This window comes from Hemibagrus wyckioides, linkage group LG15 (genome assembly GCF_019097595.1).
Source record: "Hemibagrus wyckioides isolate EC202008001 linkage group LG15, SWU_Hwy_1.0, whole genome shotgun sequence".
In the NCBI taxonomy this organism is placed as follows: Eukaryota; Metazoa; Chordata; class Actinopteri; order Siluriformes; family Bagridae; genus Hemibagrus; species Hemibagrus wyckioides.
Genome location: NC_080724.1, coordinates 7,195,752 through 7,208,836, shown reverse-complemented (window position 1 = coordinate 7,208,836; position 13,085 = coordinate 7,195,752). Strand labels below are relative to the sequence as shown.

The 13,085-nt window shown below is 38.5% G+C and overlaps 1 protein-coding gene across 1 annotated transcript; it reads left to right on the top strand.

Annotated features, from left to right (window-relative positions):
- Positions 1-5,261: 5,261 nt before the first annotated feature.
- Positions 5,262-11,843, top strand: zfp64 (zinc finger protein 64 homolog (mouse)). Its single transcript, XM_058410964.1, has 6 exons — positions 5,262-5,512; positions 5,704-5,859; positions 6,364-6,507; positions 6,586-6,648; positions 6,728-6,979; positions 8,108-11,843. Exons 1-6 carry the CDS (start codon positions 5,491-5,493, stop codon positions 9,538-9,540), a joined length of 2,070 nt encoding a protein of 689 aa, XP_058266947.1. The 5' UTR covers positions 5,262-5,490; the 3' UTR covers positions 9,541-11,843.
- Positions 11,844-13,085: the final 1,242 nt, after the last annotated feature.

Genomic DNA, 13,085 nt, shown 5'->3' with positions numbered 1-13,085 from the left:
GGTATTTTTCTTCTTCTTTATCCTGATTCTCAAGTGGTTCGTTTATCCTCCGTGTTACAGATACTTTTTTTTATCTCTTGCTGTATTTGTGATGTGGGACAGCGAGTTCAAACAGGCTCCGTCGTAGCACTCTTTTTCCATAAACACCAGGCAAACAGGCTTGTTTGACTAATAATGTTAACATTGAATAACATCTGTTTATGGGATGTTGAGAAATTATGGAAAGTTAAAACGACACGAACTTTAATAGATGCTTAAAAACAGTCCTGCAGGGAGCTTTACCGCTCTTTTGAAATATCTGTTTGACAATCCGTTGATTAAATCTGCTTTCGCATCTGCTGCATGGCTGGTAATGTACACAATAAGAGCAATATGTCAGAGACCGGGCTAACAAAAAAAGTAATAAACATGAAATCATTCTTATTTCAGCTAATATCTTACCAGTATATGCTTTACGTCCATGTCAAGGTGAGAGAGCAAGCAACCAACAAATTTTTTAAATGTGTATTTTTATTCCTTACTGATTCTCTTTATACAAAAGTAATAATGCAGATAATCAGAAATGCAGTCCAGATCATTATACAAAACTCAGTAATATATTCCAATTTAATTACCATCTATTTAAAAGCCACTTACTGAAGTATAAAATGATGTACTGACAGCATTTTTTGGAAAATAAAATCCTCCCAGCAGAGGCCATTGCTTACTGTCAGCTTATCGGCTTCTGCTGTTATTTATCCACTTATTTATTCATTCATTTACATTTTCTCTCCTGCTCCGGCAAAGCACGCTGCTTAAAAACGTCTGATTTTCATGAACAATAAGTTCAAGAGAATCTCTTGCGAAACTGATGGTGCTTGCCTTTGCAAAAGGTATTTAAAATGTTCCAAAGTGTAAGAACTGTTTGTGCAAATACACAATCACTTAATTCTCTGAATTACTTCTACTGAAATACTGACCTTTTCTGAAAGATGGACCGTGTCTATGACCATCAACAAAACACAGAATGAGAAGAGGAAGATTGTGTTCATCAAGATCATGCTAAATCTATACCAGCGTGTGCTGTGGCTCAGGCGATTAAAGCTCTGGGTTGTAGAGTCAAGGATTGGGGTTCAAGCCCTAGCATTGCTAAGCCTCCACTGTTGGGCCATTGATCAAGTCCCTTAACCATCACTGCTGTCCACCAACTTCTGAAGTTGGGATATGCAAAAAACAAAAGAATTTCACTTTGCTGTAATCTATATGTGACAAAATGAAGGCTTCTATTATTAAACCGAATTTGTTCAGATGGTATAAAGTTACATTCTGTTGTTTTTTCCTTTAATTTGCCACCCATCTCGATTGGACAGTTTGATACAAGACAAAAAAAGTTTGTCTGGTGATTCACTTCTGATGAAATGGTACACATAGATGGCTGTGGGTCAAGATGGGGAATTGTTATAACACAGCAACAGTAACACAAAGAGAAAATCAACTAGATATTTCACTGCTGTGTTAATGACTACGCTGTTCATATTAACTTTGACCAGCTCATTCAGGTCATATATAAAACTTGAAATGACTAACATCTATATTTTGTGGAAGACACGCAAAAACACGCCTCAGGTTGCTGCAGCTCCACGTTTCAGTGATATATTCTTAAATAGTTAAATACCTAATTCAGGCCTGTGTTTGATTCATTGAGGAAATAAAAGTAGTTCCTGGTAAGTACTGAGGTATTGGGTGCTTCTGTATGTGACCAGCTCTCTGTGAGTGCCTGAGAAAACCAGAAAGACGTCACATGCTGTGACAGTATCACTCACTCTGGGCTGCGTCACGTCATGTCACGTCACACCAAACCACACAGTGCTTTCTCAACAAAAAAGAACTTTTATCACACATCAGTTTGCACATATGATTACAATGCTGTCATCTATTAACGAACAGCATCTCATGCTTTTTATCCATTTCTAGTTACCTCTTCAGGACCTCATTCCTCTTCTTACTTACATTACAGCAGTTAGAAACCGTAGATTTTTTTTTCTCTCTCCTGAAGTTAATAAATCAAACATATCGATGCAAATGTTGTAAATAATGGCAGCACGAGCGTTTAGGATCAGCTCTGTGAGCTCGGAAGATCTCCTCGCTGTTGAAGAGCGCAGAAGCTTTTCCAAGCAAACAGTGTAGCAATGGCGTCCTCATCTGGCTGCTCAGCCTCAGGCCATCTCTGGTTTTACTTTTCACTAGAGTCTGCCTGAAAATACAAAAAAATTCAACAATTTTAAATTTCTAAAATTCAAGAAATCACAAATACAAAAAGCTTTAAAATTTTTATGAAAAATTCTAGTTTTATTGGTCACTTTCATAACCATACAACGGCATGCAGTGATGGGTTTTTTTCTGTCTGTGTCATAAAAAATAGAATAAAATAAATTTAAAAAATAGACTAAGAAATGGACTACAGTAAAATAGAATTTAACTGTGCAGGTAGAATGTATAAACATATAGTTTATGAATGCAGATACAGTCTGACTGATGTGATAAGAATATGATGATATGAATACAGTATAAATATGAATTTTTTATATATGAAATATATAAAAAAAAAGTGCAAATATGTGAAAAGTTAGCAATGTCTGCAACATACAATATGATAAAATCTGGTTTAGGTAGTGTTGTGGTGACAGATTCATCTTCTTCTCCTTTATATTTATTATCCAATCAATCTATCCATTTTCTGACCTTCTTATCCTACACCTGGAGCCTATCCCAATGGAGTCATGTCTTTTTACTGGGGGAAGAAACTGGAGAACCCAGACAAAACCCTGAATCACAGGGAGAACATCCAGATTATTATTATTATTATAATTATTATTATTATTATTATTACTTTTACTTACATTCTATTTCAAGTCTGTAATTAAAATCGGCTGCTGTAGGCCTGATTACTGAGATGCTCCGTGACAGCCCAGGTCCATTAAGCAGCCGTGGCACAGTTGGCAAACTCACCCAGGCTAAAACAAAGTGACAGGACCTGTGTCCTCTGTATTGTACTCCTACTATCACTGGGGAATAAAAAAAAAGTTTTATTCCTTTTTAGTGTTTAATAGATGTGTTTTTAAAGAGGCATTAAATTTACATATTGAATAAAGTGCAGTCTAAGATTATTATTAATATTGATAGTACTAGTACTAGTACTATTATTAATAGTAGGCATATTAATAGTAGTAGTACTAGAAGTAGTACTAGTAGTAATTATTATTATTAATAGTAATAATACTCGAATCATTATTATTATCATTATTGTTATTATCAGTAGTAGATACTTTATTATAATATACTGTATTAGTAATAGTAGTAGCAGTAATAAAATCATTATTGTAGTATGTGCATCATTAATAGTAATAGTAGTAGTAGTAGTACTAGTAGTAGTAGTAGTAGTAGTACTAGTAGTAGTAGTAGTAGTAGTAATAGCAGTAGCATTAGTAGTATGTGCATCATTATTATTATTATTATAAGTAGTAGTAGTATCATTGCTGTAGTAGCAGCAGTAGTAGTAGTAGTAATATGATTATAATTATTTTTATTGTTGTTGTTGGTAGTAGTAGTAGTAGTAGTAGTAATAGTAGTAGTAGTAGCAGTAATAGTAATAGTACACATTGCAAACAAAGAAGAGCAAGAGAGAAACAGTCTCGTGACACTGCTTACAATGGCCTGATCGCATGAACAACCTCAAGATACATGAGATTACTGTAGATGGTGCCAGTTAGAAACCATGAAAATGGCTCTGGACTGCAATTTGCTATGATAGCTTCAAGACTGCAATTGCCAAAAAAAACAGTTCCTGCACTCAAGAACAGTTCAACCAAATAGACATCATGTTAAACCTGGAATGAATTTTCCTCTTACACAAATGGCACATTTTGACCACAGCACAGTACACAGTTATAGAAAGAAATGATTTATAATCGCACTATACGCTGTCTCCCAGATGATATGATCCTTATTGCCACCATCTTCTCTGGCTTACTCATTAGAGGTTATGTTATAAATTCATATCCTGAATTTATATATTTCTGTAAAGCTGCTTTGTGCCCATGTTGTGCAAATAAAATAGAATTGAATTTAAATAAAATCAGAAATGAACACATTGATGCTTGAAGATTTGAAGATATCTTGTAGCTGGTGTGATGTCATGCTATTTGCAATAACAGCAGTGTTTTAGTCCTCTTATATCGCACCAACTACCAACTATTACAATTTGCTGTTGAATAACATCATCGTTTTCTTTAATCCATTTACACAGCGGTTGAATTTAACGTCCTCAAAACAAGTTAGTTCCTGTTATCACTTCTATTATCAGAACTTCATGCAGATATTCCCTCCCTTTTTTATTCTAATGATTTAATATATTTATATAGCAAGTTGTTGATGATGTGAGAAACACTACGTCCTCTATCCTGAAGATTTTCTGCTGGCAGCAACCTAAAGGAACAACCTCAGCACTGATACTGGAGACTCCTTACAGAGATTTTCATCATATCAAACAGTGAGACATGTCCCCTGTTTTCCTTTCCTTTTTCTAACAGGTTTCTTAACCTGTTTTTATTTGGCTTATTAGTCTTATTTGGAAAATTCTCCATATATTGGCCTGTGAAAACCTGCGATGTGCTTGCAGCTGGCATCACTGTCAGAGCTGGTATTATAGGACACCTTCAGACTAATCAGATTACATATAATAACTAATCATTACACTATTTTCTAGGACGTCGTATACATATATAGGTGAATTTTTGCAAAGAGTCATAATTTTAGATTAATTTTGCAGACTAAATCTCTTGCATATCTTTCTTTTTTTTTTCCTGGCGTGATTTTTTAATTGCTTAATTTAATTAAAGGAATAAATAAACACTGTATTCAGCTACTTTGGGTACAAAGAGTACTTCTGTTGATGAATTGATTGACAAAGTGTATTCATCTTCATCAGTATTAAATCTTTAAATTGATCATTAGTAAATATTACTGTTGCAATTCTACAGATACAGACAATATATTTAAATATGCAATTGGAAACTATTTTAAACACACACACACACACACACACAAAACTTTAAACATGTAAACAAATGTAGTGTAAATGTGCTGCTGCTTGTTTCAGTATCTAATCGAATCCTCCGGAACACCAGAGGGCAGCACGTGCACTTGAGTCGTTTGTTTAATCAAGCGAACAAAAGTGCTGTATTTCAAATCCCCTCATGTTGAATAAATAGTGCACTATGTACCGTGTGGAAGCCTTTGTTTTTATCCCTTTAGTTAGTGCGCGTATATAGCGAGTAGTTAGCTATTTAGTCTTTGGCCGAGATTTGTCGGAAAAGTTGTCGCGTTGTCGTAAAGTTTCCGTCTATGTAAACATGCGATACTTCAAAATGGGGAGAAGAGTTAATATGTGCAAAATCCAAATGTTTTTAATGTATTAACTTCACACTTTTAGCTATGGTGTAGAAGTGACAAATGGCATCCTTCAGCCGAGAAGGTAATCTTGTTTTTCCTTGTTAATGAAACCGTTATAGCTGAGATGTATACACATCTGAGTTAAAATATTTGGTCACGTGGTTAAGCGTGGATCACATTTATATAGATGTAGTGTGATGCGCCTTTACAATGTGCACGTGACTGATGACTTTTTAAATTACTGTTATTAAGTTTTCTCTCTCTCCCCCCCAGCGATGAACCATTTGCTGATGGAGGTGAGCCCTGACATCCACATCTGTGGCTTCTGCAAGCAGCAGTACAACAATTTTGAAGTGTTTCTTGCACACAAGCAGAATGGCTGTCAGCTTCCTACCACAGACATCTCAGTCACAAGTACTGGAGCTTCTGGTATGATAAATACACTGTGTGTGTGTGTGTGTTGTGCTTGTTCAGTCCTTTACTGTGTTCTTTATATCAGGTGCCTGAAATACTAGATGCTATGATGTATTTCATGCTGTGAGATTATGCACAATGACCCAGAGCACAATTTGTCAGGAAGGTTGTATTGTATCAGTATTGGTTGATCTCAATATCTCTACTACCCCAAAGTATTAACAGTTGCATTCCTGTGATAGATGTACTCATGCTCGACGCATGTGAATTAAAGAGGTCTTTGCGTGTTGTGATGACGCACGTCTTGGCACAAACCTGCAGAAAATCTGTGGCAAATTTTTACAAAAATCTCCTAGATTCTACAAAACTCCTCCGAATATCACGGCTTTGTGTTAACTTGTGCGATCGCAAAATCACTGAGGGACTGATAAAGAAGTAATCTATTTAATACTGTGGAGGCAAAACTTTAGTTCTAATTTCTTGAAGCTCCTAGAATTTCTTTATTCCTGTATTGCACAGAAACTGTGCAAGAGTTTCATTTGGAGGAGACGTTACAGACTTGTGTGTCAAAGGCAGTGAAGAAGACGGTAAAAACCCAGAAACCTGCCTCCAAGAAGTTGAAACCTGCACTCACTCAAAAGCGTCGCATTTGCAGCTTCTCAGGTGCGTGTGTAGTGTTAGCTAACGCAATACACACCATGAGATCTTGTTACTTTTTTTTAATGCATCACTTTCTCGTAGGTTGTACATTCAAAACGCAGTACGGCCAAAAGGACATGGAAAGGCACATGCTGACTCATACTGGTAAGAAATCAGTTCATCATCCATCATGTGAATAACAAGCTTAACAGTATGAGTGAAAATTCTTCTGGGTCTTGTCCAGGCGACAGACCATTTGAGTGTGAGCTGTGTCACAAGCGCTTCAGTCGGCGGGACAAGCTGAACCTGCACAGCCGCTCACACACCGGGGAAAAGCCGCACAAGTGCAAGCACTGCCCGTACGCCGCCGCAGACAGCAGCAGCCTGAAAAAACACCTGCGTGTGCATTACGACGAGAGGCCCTTCAAGTGCCAGATCTGTCCATACGCCAGCCGCAATTCCAGCCAACTCACTGTGCACCTGCGCTCACACACGGGTCAGTACACACACACACACACACACAGCTCCTGGGAATACTTTCTTTCATACACTAAAGAACTACTGTAATTATACTGGATTATCTTTTAAGATGATGCACTAAAAAGTATGGCCAAAAGTATGTCAATGCTTGACACCTTGACACACCCCATTCCAGAGGCATGACACTAATATGGACTTTGCTGTTATAATAAACTCCACTCCTCTGGAACGGTTTTGTGATCATTCAGCCACACCAGCATTAGTGAGATCAGAGACTGATGTCGGGTGAGGAGTTCTGGGGTGCAGTCAGTGTTCCAGTTCATCCCGAAGGTCTTTAGTTGGGTTGAGTAAGAGTCAGGGCTCTGTGCTGGGCACTCAGGAATGAGCAGGAATTATAATGCCAAGTATACATTGTAGACACTCATGTGCCTCCTTTGGGGCAGAGGTCAGTGCATTGCTTGATGTGTTTGGTCATTTGATGTCAGTCATTATTTTAAAGGCTTGTTATGACTTGACATGTTTTTGAAGCCCTTTTAAACAGAAGTCTGCAACCAGAGTTTCAAACCATTCAGTTTTCTCCTTGTCTTTATTTAAGCCAGTAAAAACACACTGAAACCTTGAAATACTTTCACTTGATTGTGTAGCTGTGTGTGAAATCAAAATACAGACAAAATAAGAAGTTTATTCAGTGTCCCAATGTCATTTGCCATGTTTTGAAGTAAATACATCTGAAAGAATGTTGGTTGTCCACACCCCTAATGTTTCCCCAGACATTTTGGGTGTTGGTTTCCTTTATTTAAAAAAAAAAGTGGATTGGACAGAGATGACATTTATGCAGCTATGAATCTTTTCACACAGTTCTGGACTTTCAGAGAGATTTTTTGCAAGTTTTGTCCATAATTATACATAATAATCCATATAAAACATAACCATAATCCATATAACATAATAAAACAGTGGTCCATAATTTAACCATATAAAATGAGTCAAGGTTAATTTATGTGAGCTTTTTAGTCCTTGTTTGCTTCAGTTGTTCTTAATGCATAAAGAGTAAAGTGTGTTTAGTCAGTGATTTGGGTGAGTGTGTCTAAAATAAGAGTCACGGCATTAGTATTTGAAGTTTTTTGGTTATTCTGCCTTTCAGGTGATGCTCCATTCCAGTGTGGTGAGTGCGGTGCTAAATTCAAAATCAACTCAGACTTGAAGCGTCACACACGTGTGCACTCGGGCGAGAAGCCGTATGCGTGTGAGCTGTGTGATTACCGCTGTGCCATGAAAGCCAACCTGAAGTCACATGCCCGGCTGCGCCACGGTGCCTACTCCTGCACAGAGTGTGACTTCCGGTGCACAGCCAAGGCAGCACTGCGTGCACACTCCCGGCAGCACGCGCCCGCCCGCCCACTCCGCTGCACCTGCTGCCCGTACTCCTGCACCAGCAAGGGGGCGCTCAAGAGGCACGAGCGTGTGCACTCGGACGAGCGACCGTTCACCTGCCACCGCTGCACCTTCGCCAGCAAGCAGCGTGCCAACCTGCTCGTCCACATGAGGAAGTGCCACGGTGAGAAAGTTGTCGAGGGGCACAGCAAGCGTTCTAAACGAGGAAAAGCAGAAGATGAGTCTCCCAGTCCTGCAGGTTCACGGTACCGTGTTAAGCTCGAAGCAGCCCGGGCGTTTCGCTGTAACCTGTGTGATGCATCATTTGTGAGAGAAGATTCCTTGCGAAGTCATAAGAGGCAACATAATTACATGGAAAAACAGCTCAGAATCACAGAGTCACACACTCAGAATAGTACCGCAAAACAAACAGATAAAGAGCCAGAGCAGGTTTCACTGACTCTCACAAACGGGTCCGTTCAGTCCTATGGAAACACGCAGCTGAAGATTTTTGTTGCACCCCCTTTAGGTCAGGAAGGATCATTCATCCAGGCAGCAGTGGACATCCCATCTTCTAAACCTGGAACGGTTCTACTTAGTTCAGAAGGGCAGAATGTTATTCTCAACCCTATAATACAGCAGGTCAGTCTGTTAACCCCAGTGCAGCATATGACCCCACCAGAGGGCAGCCTCGAGCACCAGACTGTCTTACTAACTCACATCAGTGGCAGTGATGAAGACCCTCTTCTGCAGAGAAATGTTTCTTCTCAGGCCCCAATAGAGCCTCAGACCTTCATCAGTTCCACTTCATCTTCAGAAAGCAGCCACGCGTTTATCACAGCATGCTCGGACCTCGACAGCCTGCACGCACTCATCCAGCAGGGTGGCGCTGAGGTCACTGTGGTCACCGAGGGTCACACTTCCATCACTACATCCACAACAGCAAACTCGAACTTCGAATCTCCACTGGACGTTGTTGAAAGACCAGCTTCTGAGGATGAGATGAAGCAGTCAGAGGAGGGAAATCCAGATCTGGACGATGCTTTAGTCGTGCCTGATATAAACGTTGAGCCATCTAGCTCCCTTCTTGTGCACAATGTTACTTTGTCAATCTCGGAGCAGGATCAACAGGCTCCCATCTACCAGCTCTCACCCCATCAGATCTTCTCTGACTCTAATCCTCCAGACAGGATTGAGGACTGAGCATGTTTCTGGTTCCTAATTCCTTTAATTTGTTTGATTATGTTTGTTAAAGAGATATTTTTATACACATTCATGGCATGCTGCTGATCTAGAGCTCTTGTAAGTAACATATAAAGTCGGATCGTGGAACGTAGAAATTTTGGAAAGAAAATTTTTCTAAAGAGTAAAATTGTTTAATCTTTACTTTTGTAGTTTTTACTGATCTGAACTGTCTAAATAGCTTCAACAGATACTGGATATTCCTGACCAGCAGATATGGATAAAGATATATAAATATATACAAATATACTCAGTCTCTGGACATTTTAATAGAAACACCTACAGACCTGCTCATTTATACTATTATCCAATCGACAAATCATTTGGCTGCATGCAGATTAAAAGTATTCACGGCAGACATCGGAATGGGATGTACGTCTGGTCTTTGTCCAGTATTGAACAGTCCAGATTTCTTAAGTCTGTGCCCACTATAGCCTCAGATTCCTGTTCTTGGCTGACAGAAGTGGAACCTGATCTTTTGGTCTTCTGCTGTTGAAGCACATCCACCTTGAGATTTAATGTCCAGCTCCAACTATTCTGGACATTCTCCACATCTACCCACAGAACTGCTGGATTTTTTACATTTTTCATTGTTTCTCCCACCAGTATGTGTAATGTCTATAGACTGTTGTGTATGAAAATCACAGTAGATCAGCACTTTTTGTACTAATCAAACCACTCCTTTTGGCACCAGCTACCAAGATCACTTTTTTTCTACTGTAATATTTGATGTGAACATTAGAGGAAGCTCTTGATATGGTGCAGTGTCTGCATAGTGCTGATACCACATGATTATCTGATTTAATAATTACATGAATGAGCAGGTGTAAAAATGTTCCTGTTAAAGTGGCTAGTGAGGGTACATTACAATCATACACATTATACGTATAAAAAAAAAACCCCGAAGAATTCTTAAAGATGAATGTTATGGTTGCATTTTTAACATTAACATAGACACATAGGATATACTCACAGTCAATTATGTTAGCATGACTAAGCGAAGTCTCCAGTGGTAGCTTAGTTGTCCACTCAGCTGCCACTGCTAGGCCCTTGAGCAAGGCCCTTAACCCTCACTTACTCGGTTGTATAAAATGAGGCAAAATGTGCCAAATTCCAGATATGATGATTAACTCCACAGGAAACAAGATGTATGGATTTGCACAGACACTGAGGATGAGGATAAAGTAAGCCTGCGATATGATATTCCTACCTGTATATCTTTCTCTGTGAGTCCTCTGTGAGACCAAGGTGGTACAGATCAGTGATGATGGTTTGTCCTGTGACAGAGGTGGGTTTCTAGGGGGTCAGTTGTTTTGAGTTTCTTTACTTTTCTTTCTCGTGAAGCTGATTGATCTGTCTTCAGTAGTTAATTAAGGTTCGGTATTCTGAGGTGATGTTTTTTTCCTTACTGGGCACGGCTATAATCAGTACAACGTGTAGTGAAATGCTTTTTAGCCTGCCTTCGTTAGAAAAATAGGATTACAATAAAAAATATAAAAAATATATATATAGTAATGCAGATCAGTGGCAAAAACAGCATGAATTATGTGCAAATTTAGTAGAATATATGCTGTGCAATTTCAGGTTGAGGTAGAGACTGACATCCAAAAAAGTCCTAACTCTAAGTGTTGTTCAGGTTGAGGCACTGAATGTCTTACAGGAAGAAGCTCCTCCTCATTCTCTCAGTGTCTGACTTGTGGGAGAAAAAGGAGTCCATTGTTTGGCAGAAGTTAATGCCGTCTGAAGTGTTTCTAGACCAGTTCAGTCGACACATTTGACACATGTCAGATCAAGAACCTGTATGATCTGACCAGCTCCTATTTGATAAACACTGAAATACATTAATCAGGGATGTAATCCAGGACTGGCTGCTTCATCTTAGAGACATTCAGGACAAGTTGTTTTTTTTTTTTCGTTTACAGCTTTAGGTTACTGAGCAGTCAACAGGAGCAGCATCAATTCAATTCAATGTATTTTTACAATGGACATTGTCTCAAAGCCCCTTTACAAAAGTAGAGAAACAGATCCCTTTATCCCTAAATTTATCTCTATTTTATCCCTAATGAGCAAGTCTGTGGCGACGGTGGCAAGGAAAAGCCTCCTGTGATGATATGAGGAAGAAACCTCGAGAGGAACCAGGCTCAGAAGGAAACCCATCTTCATTTGGGTGACACTGGACAGTAAATAATGTAACCATAACTAAATAAATCAGGTAAAACCTGGGCTGACGATCTGTAAATGTTTGTATCTAGGTGCAATCTTTGACCACACACTTTAGTTTGAATTCCATATTACACTTTCAGGTACTAAACTCCACCTTTCTCATTGAAATATTCATTCATTCATTCATTCATTCATTCATTCATTTATTTATATATATATATATATATATATATTTATTTATATATATATATATATATATATATATATATATATTTACATATATACATTGATAGCTACTATGCTCTGATAAACAAGCTATTCAAGCAGCCTAATTCATGATAACTTTTTATTTTAGTTGATAATCATTACTCAGTATTGGCTCAAATCGTGCAGCTCAAATGTTAATTCAAGAAATCCCCTGTAGATGGCAGTAAAAAAGACTTTAATCCACTAATAAAAGCTGTCGCAACTGATTCCAGCTGTTTCAACTGAAATGAAAGATCAGTGCTGAAGCTTTAGTACCTTTGTACATCAGTATTTTATAATGCTGAAGCCATGAGATTTTAACCAGATGAAGAACGTTCCTGTCCTGAGGTTTTAACAAAGAAATGACGGCTAGCAGCCAACAAACAATTCATCTTTTGTCAGAGATGTATCATTAAAGACATAACATAGCTCTTGATCTGGTACAGTGATAAAAGTCCACATCTGAACAGTTGCTCTGCGTGTCTGCGCTCAGGAACATGTGTGTATCTATTTTCCTGTGTGTTGTGCAGTGACAGTTATAAGATAAGATCTCTGAGGCAGTTGCATAGATGCTGAAACAAACACATGAAATATGACTGCCATATGTCTGTGCATCGTCCTGACCACCAGACTTCATATCAGACCTGTTTTCCTGCACCACAAGCGCAAGCACACTCCGAGCAAATCCACCTTCGATAATATTCGCGGCCTCTTCCTCTGTCTGACTGCGTGACAGTCAAGTGCCAGAAAACATTGTGGTTTGATGAGACAAAATTCAGAAACTGTAAACAATTTTTTTTTCCTTTTAAGTTTAGTAGGTTGATATTACTGCAATAAGATACCTCATCTGTGTAAAACAGCATGCTCTCAGGGGACAAATTAAAAGAATTTAAAATCCAGTGCTTAGAAGTCTCTAGAACAGAGACGATGATGATAGTTATGGTGAAAGCTCTGTCTAAAATTTATCCAAGAATGATATTCAGCATTACAGATATAGCCATGATTTCTGTTGTTCTGTATTAATGTTTAAGAATCCTTTATCAGTTTATTACTTCAGGGTCACCATAAAATTTTTGGTCTTTATTGTTCATTGCCTC